The sequence below is a fragment of the Physeter macrocephalus genome, chromosome 5 (assembly GCF_002837175.3).
Source record: "Physeter macrocephalus isolate SW-GA chromosome 5, ASM283717v5, whole genome shotgun sequence".
NCBI lineage: Eukaryota > Metazoa > Chordata > Mammalia > Artiodactyla > Physeteridae > Physeter > Physeter macrocephalus.
The window spans coordinates 46291247-46307283 of NC_041218.1; the positions used below are offsets into that span (position 1 = coordinate 46291247).

At 39.3% G+C, this 16037-nt stretch overlaps 1 protein-coding gene across 1 annotated transcript in view; it reads right to left on the bottom strand.

The window, feature by feature from the left end:
- Window positions 1-15746, bottom strand: part of ITPRID1 (ITPR interacting domain containing 1) — a 58954-nt gene extending 43208 nt beyond the window's left edge. The window contains 6 exon segments of the mRNA XM_028489917.1: window positions 3124-3199; window positions 8083-8363; window positions 8366-8650; window positions 11786-11988; window positions 13613-13699; window positions 15700-15746. Of these exon segments, the coding sequence (XP_028345718.1) occupies window positions 3124-3199; window positions 8083-8363; window positions 8366-8650; window positions 11786-11988; window positions 13613-13699; window positions 15700-15731 (964 nt within the window). The 5' untranslated portion in view covers window positions 15732-15746.
- Window positions 15747-16037: the final 291 nt, after the last annotated feature.

Sequence of the window (16037 nt, forward strand, 5' to 3'; positions counted from 1 at the left end):
CCCCTCTAGGTGGTCACAAAGCACCGAGCTGATCTCCCTGTGCTATGTGGCTGCTTCCCACTAGCTATGCTATCTATTGATTTTTTTTTTTTTTTTTTTTTCCGGTACGCGGGCCTCTCACTGTTGTAGCCTTTCCCGTTGTGGAGCACAGGCTCCGGAAGCGCAGGCCCAGCGGCCATGGCTCACAGGCCCAGCCGCTCCGTGGCATGTGGGATCTTCCCGGAGCGGGGCACGAACCCGCGTCCCCTGCATCGGCAGGCGGACTCTCAACCACTGCGCCACCAGGGAAGCCCTGATTTTTTAATGGTTGCTTTAAATCCTCAAAATTTCACAGTGTACTTTATTTTATTTTTTAAAATTTTATTTATTTATTTATTTTCATTTTTTGGCTGCATTGGGTCTTCATTGCTGCACATGGGCTTTCTCTAGTTGCGGTGAGCAGGGGCTTCTCTTGTTGCGGGGCGTGGGCTCTAGATGCACGGGCTTCAGTAGTTGTGGCACGCAAGCTCAGTAGTTGTGGCTCGCGGGCTCTAGAGTGCAAGCTCAGTAGTTGTGGCTCACAGGCTTAGTTGCTCTGCGGCATGTGGGATCTTCTTGGACCAAGGATCGAACCTGTGTCCCCTGCATTGGCAGGTGGATTCTTAACCGCTGTGCCTCCAAGGAAGTCCCTCGTGGTGTACTTTAATATTGTACTATTTCACATAAGATGTAAAAACTTTGAGCTATATTGATCCATTTACCAACCTCCCCTTCCTCCATGCTGAAAATGTCACATGTATACATTTACGTATGGTATAAACATCACAGTTCACTGTCTATCATTAGTCTGAAGAGCTTCCTTTAGCATTGTAAGTGCACTGTAGAACTATACTAATGAGTTATGGTCATAATTTCCAAATGAATCTAAGGTAACTCTCAGATTAGTCAAGGCATACCTTTCCTGTCACTATAATATCAGCAAACACAGAAAAATTACCACAGTATCTAGCAGTTCACAATTAGAGGCTATTCCAAGAAATGCCCACCAATAAAAGAATGACTACAGAGAATCATTTGGAATCCTCAGAAATGAATATTTTCAGTGAGATGAGAATTGTTATATGTTTCCTTCTTATATTTATATTCCCTCATCATTCCAGTGATAATTTTTCAGTGATAAAGGGAGGATGGTGCATTTGTGGCCTTGGGTCCCCATCTTTCATAAGAAGAAATTTTGCTCGAATTCATTTAGGGAAATGCTTAAATACACTTTCTCTGCTAATATTCAGAGTATTGTGCTTGAGGACATGAAATAGTCTTTAAAATATCTTTAAGTTTTAAAGGTATTTGAAGTGTTCATCACATGCCTTCATCTATTTGTATGTATATATGTGGCTTAAAACTACAATTCATTATTACTTCCATGGTTCTGTGGATTGATTCAGCTTAGCTATGTGGTTGTTGCTTGGATTCTCTCAGGCAGTTGCAGTCTGATGGCATCTGGGCTGGAGTCATTTGAAAGTTTGACCGAACTGGGTAACTAAGATGGTTTATTCACAGGTGAGCTCATTCAAGGCTGTCCCACCAGAGTGATCACATGTGGCATACCCACGTGTTGCACTTTTCACACAGAATGAGCTAGGGCTAGGTTCCCAGAAGGAATGTTCCACGAGCAGGTATCTCAAGAAACAGGAAGCAGCCAGGTGGGTTAAAGGATAAGCTTGAAAGTGGCACAACATCATTTCTGCCATATCCTATTGGTCAAACAGTCCATGTGCTTTCATCTTTTGAATAAAGTCATCTTTTGAACTTTGTGTAAACATTCATTCATTCATATGTGTATATATTTAATATGTACATTTATAAATCATATATATGTAATCCATTCATATATATCAATCAAAGTAATAATTTTCCCTTTCCCTATTAATCAAACTAGTTTTACTTATTTTTTCTCAGTCCTATTTTTTCTTGGGTTAACAACACTGTTTTTGAAAGTAATAAAATCGCATTTGATTTACTATCTGAATCTGAATAATTCAGATTTTCTCCATTAGGCTAACCTTTACCCATCTTAATTTGTTCTATGAATTTGAGATTAAATGTAAATTAGTGCTTTTGCCTAACTTCCCAAATCATTTTTTGGAATGACTGGGGAGACTTACATGGTATCAGCAGACCTCTTAATTGAATGTCAAGGAAGGCAATTCCTATTGGCAAGGGGACCTCCAGCTTCACTGAGAAGCGTTCAATTAGATGGAAAACAGATGCTTATTTTTGTCTTATAAACCTCAGTGCAGGTTAGTGGTAATTACTTCGAAGAGCAGGATAACAATTTATGTAATCAGCAGGACCCTATAATTACTAATGCATAATTTCTCAACAGTGTTTAGCAAAATGAGGCCCATACATACACTTCGTAATGAAAAAAATGCGTCTGACACCAAACTAAATTAAAATTTAAATTTGCATATTTTCTTCTAGGAAACACGTGAGCTTCATCTGCTTTATTTTGCTTCACTAACCCCTGTCTACTTTTAGCTCTTTTATAGGATCATGGAAATGCTGAATCACAATGATGGCTGAATGGCAGCATAAGAACCAGTAGTGGAGAAAGACTTCCTTCTCTGTTTTCTAGGGTAATATAACACCAGTCTAAGAGATGATTTGGAATGTTACATCTAGGCAACTTGTTTCCACTGTGAGATTAATATGATGGTCATAGAATCACTTAATTTAGACTCTAAGTGCCAGCAGAGAACTTAAAAATTATCTGTACTTATCTCTTTATTACAGACGTAAAAACTGAGGTCCAGCAAAATAGGACTTGTGCAACAGCAAGCACTCAGTTAGTCCCAGGTCTGTGAAAAATCCATTTCATTAGCCTATTTGGGCCATATAGAGGTTTTGTTAGACGATAACACATACTACATTAGCCCCAGGGATACTGGACATTTCTGTAGCAAGTATTTTGAAATTTACATGTCCATATGCATTGCTAGCAGGTGTTTAATAATAGTAGGTCGAAGTAGTAGTAATAGTAGGTATAGCATCTCCTGAAGATAATTTAAGTTCTACATATTAAGAAAATTGAGCACTAGTTATTGACGTTTTCTTTGTGAAAGACCATTGATGAAATTGTACATCTTGATGAATTCTTACCTACAGTTCCTGAGGTCATGTCAAGAGGATTACCAGCCTCTTCTTCAAAGCTCTGGACCTGAGACACCAAAATGCATCAGTCTCATTAGAAATGCTTTCATAATAAATTCACTTCATTTATTTAATCAACATATAAAATGAATACCTACTGGCTACTGCCAAGAGGATTAAACATGATTTCTGAACTCAGAGAGCCAACAGTCTGCGGCAGGCAGGTGGTATGTACAAGGCACTCATAACAAAGATTCAAAGAACGAAGGGAGTTAAGAAGAGGGAAAAGGAACGATCACTTCTGGGTGGAAGGAATAGAGGCCCTGCCTGGAAAATGTGGTATGTGAACTAAACTTAAATAATATTATTACTATTAACCTGGAAATTTTTTTTTTGTTCCTAAAGAGCTTTAACTATATTTGGAGCAAGGAAGTTATTTCCCATATTTAATTTTAGCTCTCTAAGGGATTTATTTACAAGTTCGTAAATTTGTGGAGAGCAATTCAGGAAATTTCATAACTCAGTTGCTATATAAAGCTTAGAAAGCTCAAAGAAAATTTGATTTTCAAATTGAGAGGGTAGAATTTATTTTAAAAATTCTTTTAAGAAATTAATGAATATTACCCTATTAATGAGAATAAAATTATTGTTAAAACAAAATAATAATTATTTCTTTAAAAATAATAACAGCTTTCTATAGAAACTTGATAAATATAAAAAGTTAAAGAAGGTAAGAAAATGGTTACTGTTGTTATTTTGGAGTATGTGTTTGCAGGTTTTCTTTCTTTTTTTTTTTTTTTTTTTTTTGTGGTATGCGGGCCTCCCTCTGCTGCGGCCTCTCCCGTTGTGGAGCACAGGCTCCGGACGCGCAGGCCCAGCGGCCATGGCTCACGGGCCCATCCGCTCCGCGGCAGGCGGGATCCTCCCAGACCGGGGCGCGAACCCGGTTTCCCTGCATCGGCAGGCGGACGCTCAACCACTGCGCCACCAGGGAAGCCCTGCAGGTTTTCTTTTAATACATTAATTCTGGATATAGTAACGTAGTCAAATTTTCACTCAAAATTTGGAGGGAACTTTTTTCCCCACATCACAAAATTTCTTTGAAAACACCATCTTCAATGAGTGCACAATAGGCCATATTCTGAAGGTACATTAATTTACTTAACGATTCTCCTAATGTTGGAAAGTTTTCTAAATTTTGCAAATAGAAATGATGCTGAGATGAGTATCTTTGTACAGAAGAGTATCTTTGTACATAAATCTATTTCTACATGTCATATTATTTATTTTGGATTCATGTCTGAATATTGAAGGCTGAATCAAAGGATGAAAACATTTTAAACATTGTGGTACATATGGCCAAAAATTACCTTTAACCCAGGAATAAACAGAGGACTATGAGGATATAGCTCAGCAATGTAAGAAGAAATATTTATTCCCTCTTTTTAATCTTTCATCTCTTTTTTCACAGAAGGTACTTTATACTTGTAATTGATTAGACATACTTCTTAACATTATTTTTACTGGTTTTGTAACTCAAACCAGTGTATACCATATAAATTTTTCAGTATGATAAGTAAATTTTTTCTCTGTGACCATTATCCTGGAGAAAAATCCACTTAGCACAATGTAAAGTACCTATTCATCTATTAAAAAAAAAGAACAAAAACAAAAAATTCCCAATAATGTAAAATGGAAACCAGGTGTATTCCTGGGTTATTCCACCTGGGCCAAACTTATTAATTAAAAAAAAAAAAGAAATAATTATAACGTTTGAAACATTTCTCACCTAAACAAGACGCTGACTGGCATTGTTTAATAATATGGGTAACATTCTTACATAGGAGTTCCAGAGAGCAGGATCCTTGTATGTAAGTGAGAGGGAAGGTTAAAGATGTTATACTGTAGGTACAAAGAAGCATCCTAAGAGAGTCTACAATTACAGAAGTTTCATAAGTATTAAATTCTCATAATATATTTGGGAATTAAAAAAAGAAAGGAACAGACTCAGTTTAACTCAGTAAAATTAAACACAAAAATGTTGATTTTTCCATTAAAAATCTATGTACAACTTGGTTGGAATCATAATTTTGAGAAGTGAGCCAAATATTACCATATTCAGCCTTTAGTAGGACTTTAGGGAAAGCATCATAGAGTGATCTGGAGGCAGAATTTGGCCAATCAGAGTTGAAATTCTGATAGGTAGATATTTAAGTACATCGGCTTATGTTTTAACTGCCATGAAAATCTGCCAATTTCACACATAGTTTTCATTTCTTATATTTTTAAATTTGCCATTAAAAAATGACTATTAAATCTGGCATTAGCTCCTGTTTAAGCTACAACCTACCCAAGTTTCATTTACTCATACGTTGGTATTGAGTGAAAGAAATATTTTTCTCCCAGTCTGTGTGATGAAGATTTAATATTTTAAATATACATTTTTAAGAAAACAAAATTCGGGACTTCCCTGGTGGTGCAGTGGTTAAGAATCCGTCTGCCAATTCTGGGGAAATGGGTTCGAGATCTCATCTGGGAAGATCCCCCATGCCGCGGAGCAACTAAGCCCGTGCGCCACAACTACTGACCCTGCACTCTAGAGCCCGCGAGCCACAACTACTGAGGGCCCCGCGCCTAGAACCCGTGCTCCGCAACAAGAGAAGCCACCACAATGAGAAGCCCGCGCCCACAATGAAGAGCAGCCCCCCGCTCGCTGCAACTAGAGAAAGCCCGCGCGCAGCAACAAAGACACAATGCAGCCAAAAATAATGCATAAGTAAATAAATTTATTTTAAAAAAAGAAAACAAAATTCAAATAGTGAGTTTTTTAATATCATTTTGAAGACTCTCTCTGCCTTATATATACATATAGTCTCTTACACAAATCTGGGCAAATATTAAAGAAACACCACAAAGTTGCCTTCAAAGTTCAACAGAATATTTTGTTTTTATATGGAAGCCACTCACAGACTAAATTAATATTATCAAATACTTCTAATATTAATTTACTCGTTTATGAATATTTACCAAGTTCCCACTGTGTGCCACAAAACGTGAGGTTTTTATTTTTATTTTATTTTTATTTTTGGTGTCTGAGTGTGTTCTCCCTTACCACACCTATTATACTAATATGTATTGCTTTTCCTTGAATAATTGTCATATAAGAATATTTGAAAGTTTGCCATGCAAGGACTAACATTCTTTTCTTAGTTCTTTATGTTGAATATGAAGATATTTATCTCTCCCTGTACTCTCACATATAGATGACATACAAGGAACTTTGTTCTCCTCTAAGTCAGTATAGTTTGATGCAGAAGAAGCTTAGTAAGGAGACAGTGGAGTCTAATGAGGCTTGTCAACAGTCTGGAGTTTGGTGAATTTCCTGTTTGGATCCTAAGAAATAGACAGCAGACTGAATAATGACTTGCAGATTGTCTTGATAGTTTTTATAGTAATTTAACTATTAGTTTGGTAATTAAATAATTTTACAAGATTGAATAAAAGAAAATACTCTCTTTTAGTGCCACCTGAGATTGTATTCAAATCACGGCACTTGACCTAAGCTCTGTTTTTTCTCCATTTATAATTTTTATTCATTTTTATGCTACTGTTTTAAAGTCAGATTAATATTTTAAGGTTCTTAAAATAATTTTTGACATTAAGACATATGCATACAAAAACATATACACATAGGTATTAGGATCATTAACAGCTATATATTTTGAGGCAATTTTTATCTCTGTGCGATGGGGAGACCTACCAATAGGCATTCTTAGACTTCTTTTAACGTTATTGTTAAGCTTTAACATCCTACGATTTCCTCGATTGTCTCGGCCCCCTGGCTGATTAAGAACCCCTTTTCTTACTCCCCAGATATCCAAACTTGTCTCTTTAGCGACATGAAAGTTTATCAGCAGAGCTGTCACTCTCCCTACCATGTTATTGGTTTTTGTGCTTATCCCTGCCACTACACTGTGGTTCCCTTGAGGGCAGAGTCTGTGTCCCAGAGCCTCACATGTAGTGGGCTCACATGTAGAGTGTCTCACCTGTAGAGGGCTCGAAAGAGAGTGGCCTGACCTTGGGATTGGCGTATAAATATCCTACCCGACTTCTAAACAATTTACATGAAAAGGGGGAAAAAGCCTTCCTCTTCTATACTTTCTTTGTAATTAAAGCATAAAGAGATGAGTGAAAATGTGTATATATTTTTTAAAAAGACTTTGAAGTACAGCTGGGTGTACCATCTAAATGACAATGAAAATTAGCATGTGTGAATAAAGGTGGGAGGAAGAGGCAAAGAATATGTGTGAAATGGAGGTCAAGCTATGTGAGTATCACTAAATCCCAAAGCAAGCAAACAAATACAATGCTATCAAACCCAAGTCCCTACTTTTTTTGTCCAAGGCCCTGCATTAGGTGTTGCAAGGGAAATAGTCCCAAGACATATTCCCTTGAGGATAAAATCTAATCCTCAAGGAGCTGACAGTCCAGCGGGGGAGGTGTTATCAATACACACACAATCTTTACTGTAACAAGCTCTCCCTGCCAAGGCTACGAGAACACAGAGGAGGAGTGGTGTGCTAGCTTCACTTAGTGGGAAGTAGTTGAACTGACCCTCAAAGAAGGTGAAACATAAAAAGTTAGAGAGTTGATAAAAGTATACTGAGATGCATAATAAAACATTGAGGAAAAGCAAAGTGAAAAATAACCTGTGGATTCAGTTGTGAGCAAAAAAAAGGAAAAGAAATGGGAGAAAGCAACGGCTGGCTTCATACTAGTTTAGTTCTGACTGAAGTAACTAGAATGACCTTAAATGTCCTAGATTAAACAGAAGTTTGGAATGATAAGATATAATGCTGAAGGGTTGAAAGATGAAGGGGTTAAATGAGGGGTGGAAGGCAAAAGATGCCTTGGTGGGAGTTACTTCCCTTAGAAGTTGAGTACACTGACCTCTTCCATTTCAAAGGAGTCTGGTGCTTTACCTGCAAGACAAGACAAGCTCTTGAGTTTGTTAGTCTGAAGTGAGTTCTCCTTTTGAGTTCTGTCCTTGACTAACCCCTCAGACACACAGGAAGGAGGAGCCTGCTTGGCCAGCATGGATGTGTGAGGACACTGCTTGCTCAGAAGAGCTTGGGGAGGATCACAAGGTGTCAAGTCATCACAGGCTTGAAGAGACCAGTGCTCTGCTGAAAGAGACAAATGACTTTGCTCATGTTTGTTTGTCATGGCAACTCTGCTCCAAACCCTGCTTCTGCAGAGACGATGGAAAATTTGCTTCTCATCTTCAATGACCGTGATGGTCCCAGGCTATAATCACTTCTAGTGTTCTGCTTTGAACCTTTCCTAAAAAGTTCACCCATTCTTCTTCGATGCTCTTTGGCTTCACTCACTGAGGTTCTTTGCACACTTTTTCCTTCATCTTCCTCTTCAGCTTTGTTCTGCAGGATGTTGACATCATTCAGCAAAGATGAGAAAGCACTGGCCACATGATCCAATACTTCCAGCTGTTAGAAACGGTCTGAACAATACAAGGAACACACAATTTTTAGTTTCAACGAAACTGCATTCATGTAGTAAAAACTGACGAGATTTGTTAACACGTGATTTTCAAGATGGGAAGGACTTTAAGTTTCTGAAACTCAAGTTTTCCTTAGTGTGTGCCATTGATTATTATGGAGGAGATTCCCCTACATAACAAGGTATCATTGTATTATAGGGGAAGAGAATGCCTTTTATATTTAGTTGAATATGCATAACTATATAGATTCATATAGTTTTTACGTGTTAATCTATAAAAACTATAGGCAGGGATGAATCTTGAGATTAATGTCATGTGTTAAAGTAAATGTCAAAGAGTGAACCCAGCTCTTTCATATGAAGTGAGCTTGGAGATTCTTCCGTAGCTTGAGGCAGTCACCATCCTCATCAACACCTCCATCATATCCATCTACACCCTTCACCTGAGAGTGTGGGAAGATTATGACATATGGAATCAGAAGGCCTGGATCCAAATCCCAGGTCAACCAGTCACTGAAAGTGTGACCACCAAGTAAATGAATTAATAGATTCATGGTGTTTAATCCTGTGCCTGGCACATAGTAAATGGCCAGTTTCTTATCTGGAGAATGAGATAATAGTACCAGTCTTACATATCTCTCACATCTGTTGTGAAAAGCACAATGCTACATAAATATCAGTTAAAATAAATGTGCACGACTCAGGAAGGGAATGTATTGTCTTCAGTCTTCCAAGAGAAGATAGTCATTAATGTGAAAACCCATTTACCTTTCCAAACAAACCAGCTCCTCAACTTGTAAGTCTTTCTGAACCACCTGGCCTCACTCATTCGGGCAATATGCAAGAATTGGCTTAATTAGTATGTGGGAGAGATCTAATGTAGCAAGGGCTATTTTGGGGATGCATTGCCACTTTGAAAAAATTGTAAAAAATATTTTTGGTATCTCCAGACAGTAAAACCACAGTAATGGAAACAGAACATTTTGTTTTTATTACACAGCCTTCTCTCAACCCCAGTGATAGCATGAAGGGTTGCATAGCTCATCAACGGCCAAAGGCCCATCGGTGTGGAAGGATGCTGTCCTCTGTTCTGTTGTTTGCATCATCATAGCAATGCTGCAGACTCCTCCATGAGCAAATCATTGTGCCTACCTGTTTCCTTCACCTGAAAGTGGAAGATATTGACCATTCATAATTCTACTCCAAAAAAATGTGATGGGCGTCTTATGGAGGACTGTGCTAATTCTGTCAAGACCTAGAGGAACTCTTGGGTTCCAGATGTTTTCAGAAATATTCTGATTACGCTTCCACCTTAAATTTAGTCGTAAGCTCAAGAGCATGATTGAATCATAATTCCACTTTTACGATCGTCTTAGTATCCTTTCTATAGCAGATATTTAGACTAATACAAAACCTATCAATTTAATTGGTTCAGGCAATTCAGAGAACATAATAGTGTGAAGTGTTGGATGGAGGGTTTTGTTTGTTTGTTTTGCTTTGAGGTACACTGAACAATGAACCAACTGATTCTCATCCCTTCAAGTTGGAACGTTTTGTACTGACTTTGAAGGAGACATACTTTTCCATTCTGTCTATGGGACAACCAACTAATTTTACTATTGCTTGTTATTACTTGTTTGACTTTCTCAGTTTTCTCGAGTTGAAAGTGTACTGTAAGTGTTGAGTGAGAATAGTTACCGTGCTCTATTAGCACAGCTCTAAGTGGTGGAAATAAGAGGGGGCCAGCAGTCACAGGATCAGGGGCCAACTCCTGGTTTCCCTATAATCCATATGTCAATTTCATCTGTGAAATGTTTATTTCACAGATCTGCTCAATCACCCCTCAGATATCGGTTAAGTGTTATTATTCTCCCCAAATAAATAATTGATCAAAGATTTTGCATCTCTGTGGGGCTTGGAGGAGGAGACAACAAAGAATGGTATTGATTTCTTCTAAAGGTAAAGAAACATTACATTGCAACACCTTCAGTTTTGCCTACTCTTTTAAAAAATGTCATTGCTGAGATTTCTGAGACCCATTTCACCCATATGAAAGCAGGGAAAACAGAAACTGAAATGAAACCTCTGTTCCTGATATTTGTTTGAGAGAAACACTTCATCTCACCTGACTTTCCTTTCAGTGAATTTATTTATTTAGAAGAATTTATTTAACAGAATTTTGGCATGTTCCCCAGTCCAGAATTCTGCAAACTCTATTCCATGGAGGAGATGTTCTTTAATGCTCCTCTAAGAGAGGCTCTGTACTGAAATGATTTTGAAAACGCTGCACCGCATCCCCTCTAGTAGACTGAGAGTGCACCTCAGCATATAAAACAAATCCTGCAGTGAATAAACCTGTTTAACTGTAAGCCATCTTTCTCCCAAATTATTTGAGCACAGTACACATACTCCAAGAATATCCTCAGTAGTGTCCTAGAGAAAAGTATTCCATTGACCATCAGTTGGAGAAAAATTGCAGCATGCATGATAACTATAAGATTTAAACACAGTTAACCCACAAATCTGAAGATATGACAGATTTATAACTACCAATTACAGCTTGGGGTGGAAATAAGCAGTGTTCTAAGCCTCACAGATGAGAAAATTAAGGTGTCACTGAGTGACTCATGATAAGCCTTGCCAGATCCTGGTTTCTCTGACCTCTGGGTATGTGGCTATGGTATGTATTAGTGCTATTCACCAGTATTGTCTTCCTTCTGGGCATGTGGTAGGATTGCCCATTGTCACCCCTTTGGAGTGAAGTGTGGCCACATGATTTATTTTGGACAATGAAATCTGAGCACAATTGATACGTGTAAGTTCTGAGCAGGAGGCTTTAAGACCCAAGTACGGCTCTCTATTTCCACCTTTTCCCTGTCATTACAACCAGTGATGTTCCAGATAGTTGAGCCAAGTCCATGGATAAGGAAAACATCATGGAACAGATCTTTCTTCCTCCCAAAATATACACCAATCCGCAGGGATCATGACCTAAACCTGTTTCTGTTTGAAGCCACTGAGATATTGGGGTTGACTGCCACTGCCCAGATCTCCTGGCCCTCCCTCCTAATACTGTGGCTCATCTGACTGTTCATTGCCATTGCTGAGATTCTGACGCCATGTGGTCCTCACTTACTGTACGAGTCAGAGTTCTCAATGTCCATTCGCTGCTTTTGAGCTTCAAGAAAAACACGGATGTTGATTCCTCTGGCTGCTGAGCCACAACCCAGGAATCTGGCTGGGATTCGTGTGTAGATGTCTGGCTCGTCAGCACCAAACCCCAGATCCAAGAGAATCTCCACTGGATCTTTTTCCCAAAATTCCAGCCATTCAGGAATGCTGCAGTAAAAATATGAATATCTTTATCCAGTAACAGTTCACTTAACCGAAAGCCATTTTTTTCCCTAGTCACCTCACCCACCCAATCTTCCAGAAATTGAGTAAAGGAGGAATCTGAATAGACAAACAGATGGTGCATTTCCTAGAGCTCATATATATTTCCTAAAAGGACAGTCCTTCACCCCCGCTCAGGGACTGCTTGTCTGTACTTTAAAGTGAGTTTACTTAACAGGTTTTCCATTTCACAACAGGCAGATGTTAAATTAGATATGGTAGGGAGATTGTGGGACAAAAACCAGAGGCAGTGAAGTGATAACCAAAAAAAATGGTATTTGATGGCAATATGAAACAGAAGAAAAAAAAACAACAACCCGGAAGGGCTTCCCTGGTGGCGCAGTGGTTGCGCGTCCGCCTGCCGATGCAGGGGAACCGGGTTCGCGCCCCGGTCCGGGAGGATCCCGCATGCCGCGGAGCGGCTGGGCCCGTGAGCCATGGCCGCTGAGGCTGCGCGTCCGGAGCCTGTGCTCCGCAACGGGAGAGGCCACAGCAGTGAGAGGCCCGCGTGTTGCAAAAAAAACAAAACAAAACAAAAAACCCCTGAAAACAGTAGACTAAAAAAAAGAATATTTAAAAAGAGTATCAGTCTGGGGCATCCCCAGTCACACAGATTTGTTGAGGATATCACTAAATGGAGACTACAGGACTAATGTTCACAAATAATGACTTTAAGTCCCTAGGTGAGGTTAAAATATGTTCTGTATTTTTTTGGACTTGGCTGAGAAACAAGAAGTACTTTTTTCAACTTGTTTTATTTAGTGCTGGCACTTAAAATGATACGCTTCAGTTATGTAGAAATTATATGTATATATACCAGCTCACTTCCCCCTCACTGACTACCCATTTACACAAATATTTATTGAACGTCTGTCATGTTCTAGGCTCTCTGGTAGGCACCCAAGGCACAAAAAAGAACAAAAATAATATAGTCCTGCTTTCTAATGGCTCACATTCTCATGGCCAAGAATATAATTATTGATTGATTTGTCATTAAAAATACTTTCAATATTATTTACTTTTTAAAATCTATATTTAATCAGGTAAGAAAGACATAAAATACACTCACCTTGTTAAAAATTGTAATGTCCTACATAAGGGTCTCTCTCCCCTTGGCCATTACCCCTACAAATCCTGACTGCCTTCCTACTGAGTTTATGTGTATCCTTCCAGACATTTATTTTTAATGTAGTTACATATATGCTTTATAGTTTTCACTTGTTGGCTTTATAAGCAGCCATATATTCTATGTATCTTTCTGCATCTTGATTTTTTCCTCTTAAAATATGACTTAAAGATCATTGTAGTTATCTCTACCTATTCCTTTTATCACTGTATAGAATTCCATAAAATGGGTGGGCCAATAGTTTAACTGGCCATTTCCCCATTGGCAGATATTTAGTCCACCTCCACTGAATCTGTTACATCGTTCTTGCAAGTTGGGGCTCCGAAATCCTTTATTCATTCTCTCATCCATCCATTCAACAAGTATTTCTCAAGTGCCTATTCATGAAATCCGTCGTTGAAGAGAATGATTTTTCTGGATGAAAGGTGCCTGGAAATCACATACCTTTGTGGTATACTTGCAGCAGAATGGCAAGAGTTGAAACTGGTCCCTCTGGAGAGAGTAGGAGTTTCTAAAAACTGATGCAGAGATCTGCAGTTGGGGGCGGGGCGGGGGGGGCGGGAAATACCAACGATTAGATGTGTTGATTTAGATAGTCCCCTGGGAGGTCATTGTGACTCTTTCCCTTCCAGGGCAAACATTTGCATTTCCTCTCTATTTCCAATAATCTCTTAATGGCCACACCTTTGAAGAAGAGGGAGTGTGATGCAGAGGAACTGCTCCTCTCTTCAAGAGCGTTGTGTTACAGAAGGCGTAGGAATTTAAGTGTTAGGTGCCCGCAAGTGCTCATTATAAAGGTGACAGAATGTCTCACTTTGGACAGATGGCAAATCATTGGGGAACCTTTCAGGAATACAGCTTTGCTAGGCACCAACTTTCAGAAAAAAGTTAAAATTATGTGATGAAAGAGGTAGAGCAAGCAACCACTGAAGCGACTCTGCATGAATTCGCATAATGGTGGTGGGTTTCCGACTGCATGGTTAACACTCTCTAAGTGCTGTCTCCTGTGGTCATCCGTATGCAACACTAACAAACTCCTTTCTTATGGCAAAGGCAAAAAACGAGCGTCTCTCTCTCCGAATAGGCCTGCAATGCAAGTCATTTGAAAGGGTTTCCAAACAGAATGGAACCCTGTCATAATATAGTTCACTTTTATATGGCTCAGATATACCATAACATATCTAGCCTCCTCAAGTATAACAGCAAGTGGGCACAACATCGGAATTTATCAAAGAATACAATGTTGATATCAGTTCTCCCAAGGAGACCAAGTTATCTTACATGGGCTCCTGAATTTGCCTTAGCCTGGTCCACATTTGGTAAGAAGAGCTGGGCCCCGCCTCTTCTTTGTTTAATTGCTTCTCTGTATTAAGGCCGAGAAAGTGCACGTTTCCGAATAATAAAGATTCTGTTTTAGCAGATGACTGAGCTGGCTGAGAGCCTTGGAAGGCAGGAAGAAGATACCTTTCACTTACTGCCTCCCCTCAGTTTGCATTAGGTTTGCCATAATTTTTGTTTCACTCTGTGTTTGAGATTCACACTTTATTTTATAATGTTCAGCAGAGCTACCCCAAAACTGCCCTGACCTTGGATCCAGGAGAATCCACATACAGTCACAGTTCTATTCAAGCTGTAGGAGCATGGGTGAGTCACTGACCTTAACTTGTCATTTTCCTCTTCAGCAAAACGAGTTGCCTGAGAGATTTCTGTGGTCCCCACACCTCTATGATTCTGTGAGTAGCAAAAACATCTAATCTTCTAAGAGGGAAAAACTATGCCAAAGTAGCATTTTATAGGTGTGACTCGGTAGGAGGGAGAGGGATACAGTGTTGAACGTTTGGTTTTGGACAAGTTCGAATTATCCGGAGAAGGCAAGAGTGACTACAGCCTGGGAAGCAGAGTTCCCAAGCCCCAAAAGCACACTGTCTGTTCCGGTGGTTCTTACACTAGAGTGGGCCTCAGAATATTTGAAGGGCTTGCAAAAACGTAGATTTCTGATCCCTATGTCCAGATTTTCTGATGTGATGTGACTGGGGTGAGGCTTGGAAACTTGCCGTTCTACTAAGTTGCCAGGTGATGTTCCTGCTGCTGTTGGGACCCCTTTGGGACCTAGTCTCTCTCCTCATATTAGGAACACTCAAAATGCTTTCTACCTAACAGTGGAAACCGTAGGCATTCTTGTCCAGCAAATAGCGTGATAATAACGGACAATATGGAAACACGGATTTAACTACTTTATGAACAGGTCCCCATGAATAGCTGAATTTTAGTAGAATACCATTTACGCGGATGCTTTAATTAAACTCCCCCCAAGCCAGCATTTGCCGAGTTAATTTGCGCACTCCTTTATGACAATTAAAGAACCTCTATCTCTCTCGAGGCTGGTACAAATGGTTTAGGCACTGTGGCTAAACCAGTGACAAGATCCCAAGATCCATAGCATTATAAAGAGACCTCCTCACTTTCACTTCATTTATGAAAGACGTGGCTGTAAAATCCTGCAGTGAAATAACAATGACTCTGTCACCTACCTCGTGTAGTCTTTCACAGTCATTTGAACCATTCCTTGTTCATGAAAAGGAACTGCAACAAAAAAGAGGAGATGAGCTTAATTTCCTTTTTTTCTAAAAGAAGATTTTCTCACCTTCAAACGAACCAACATGGCATTGATTTCCATATCCAAGACTGTATCGGCCTGAGATACAAGGCATCTCTGTAGTGAACAAAACAGAATGTAATTAATGGCTAAACTGTGTGACAAGCACTTGAAGAAATGTGGTACTTACTCAGTGAAGGGGGAAGTCAGTGGCAAATGAAGTAGTCAGCAAAGATTTCATGGAGGAAACAGAGTACTTGTCTTGGATTTTTA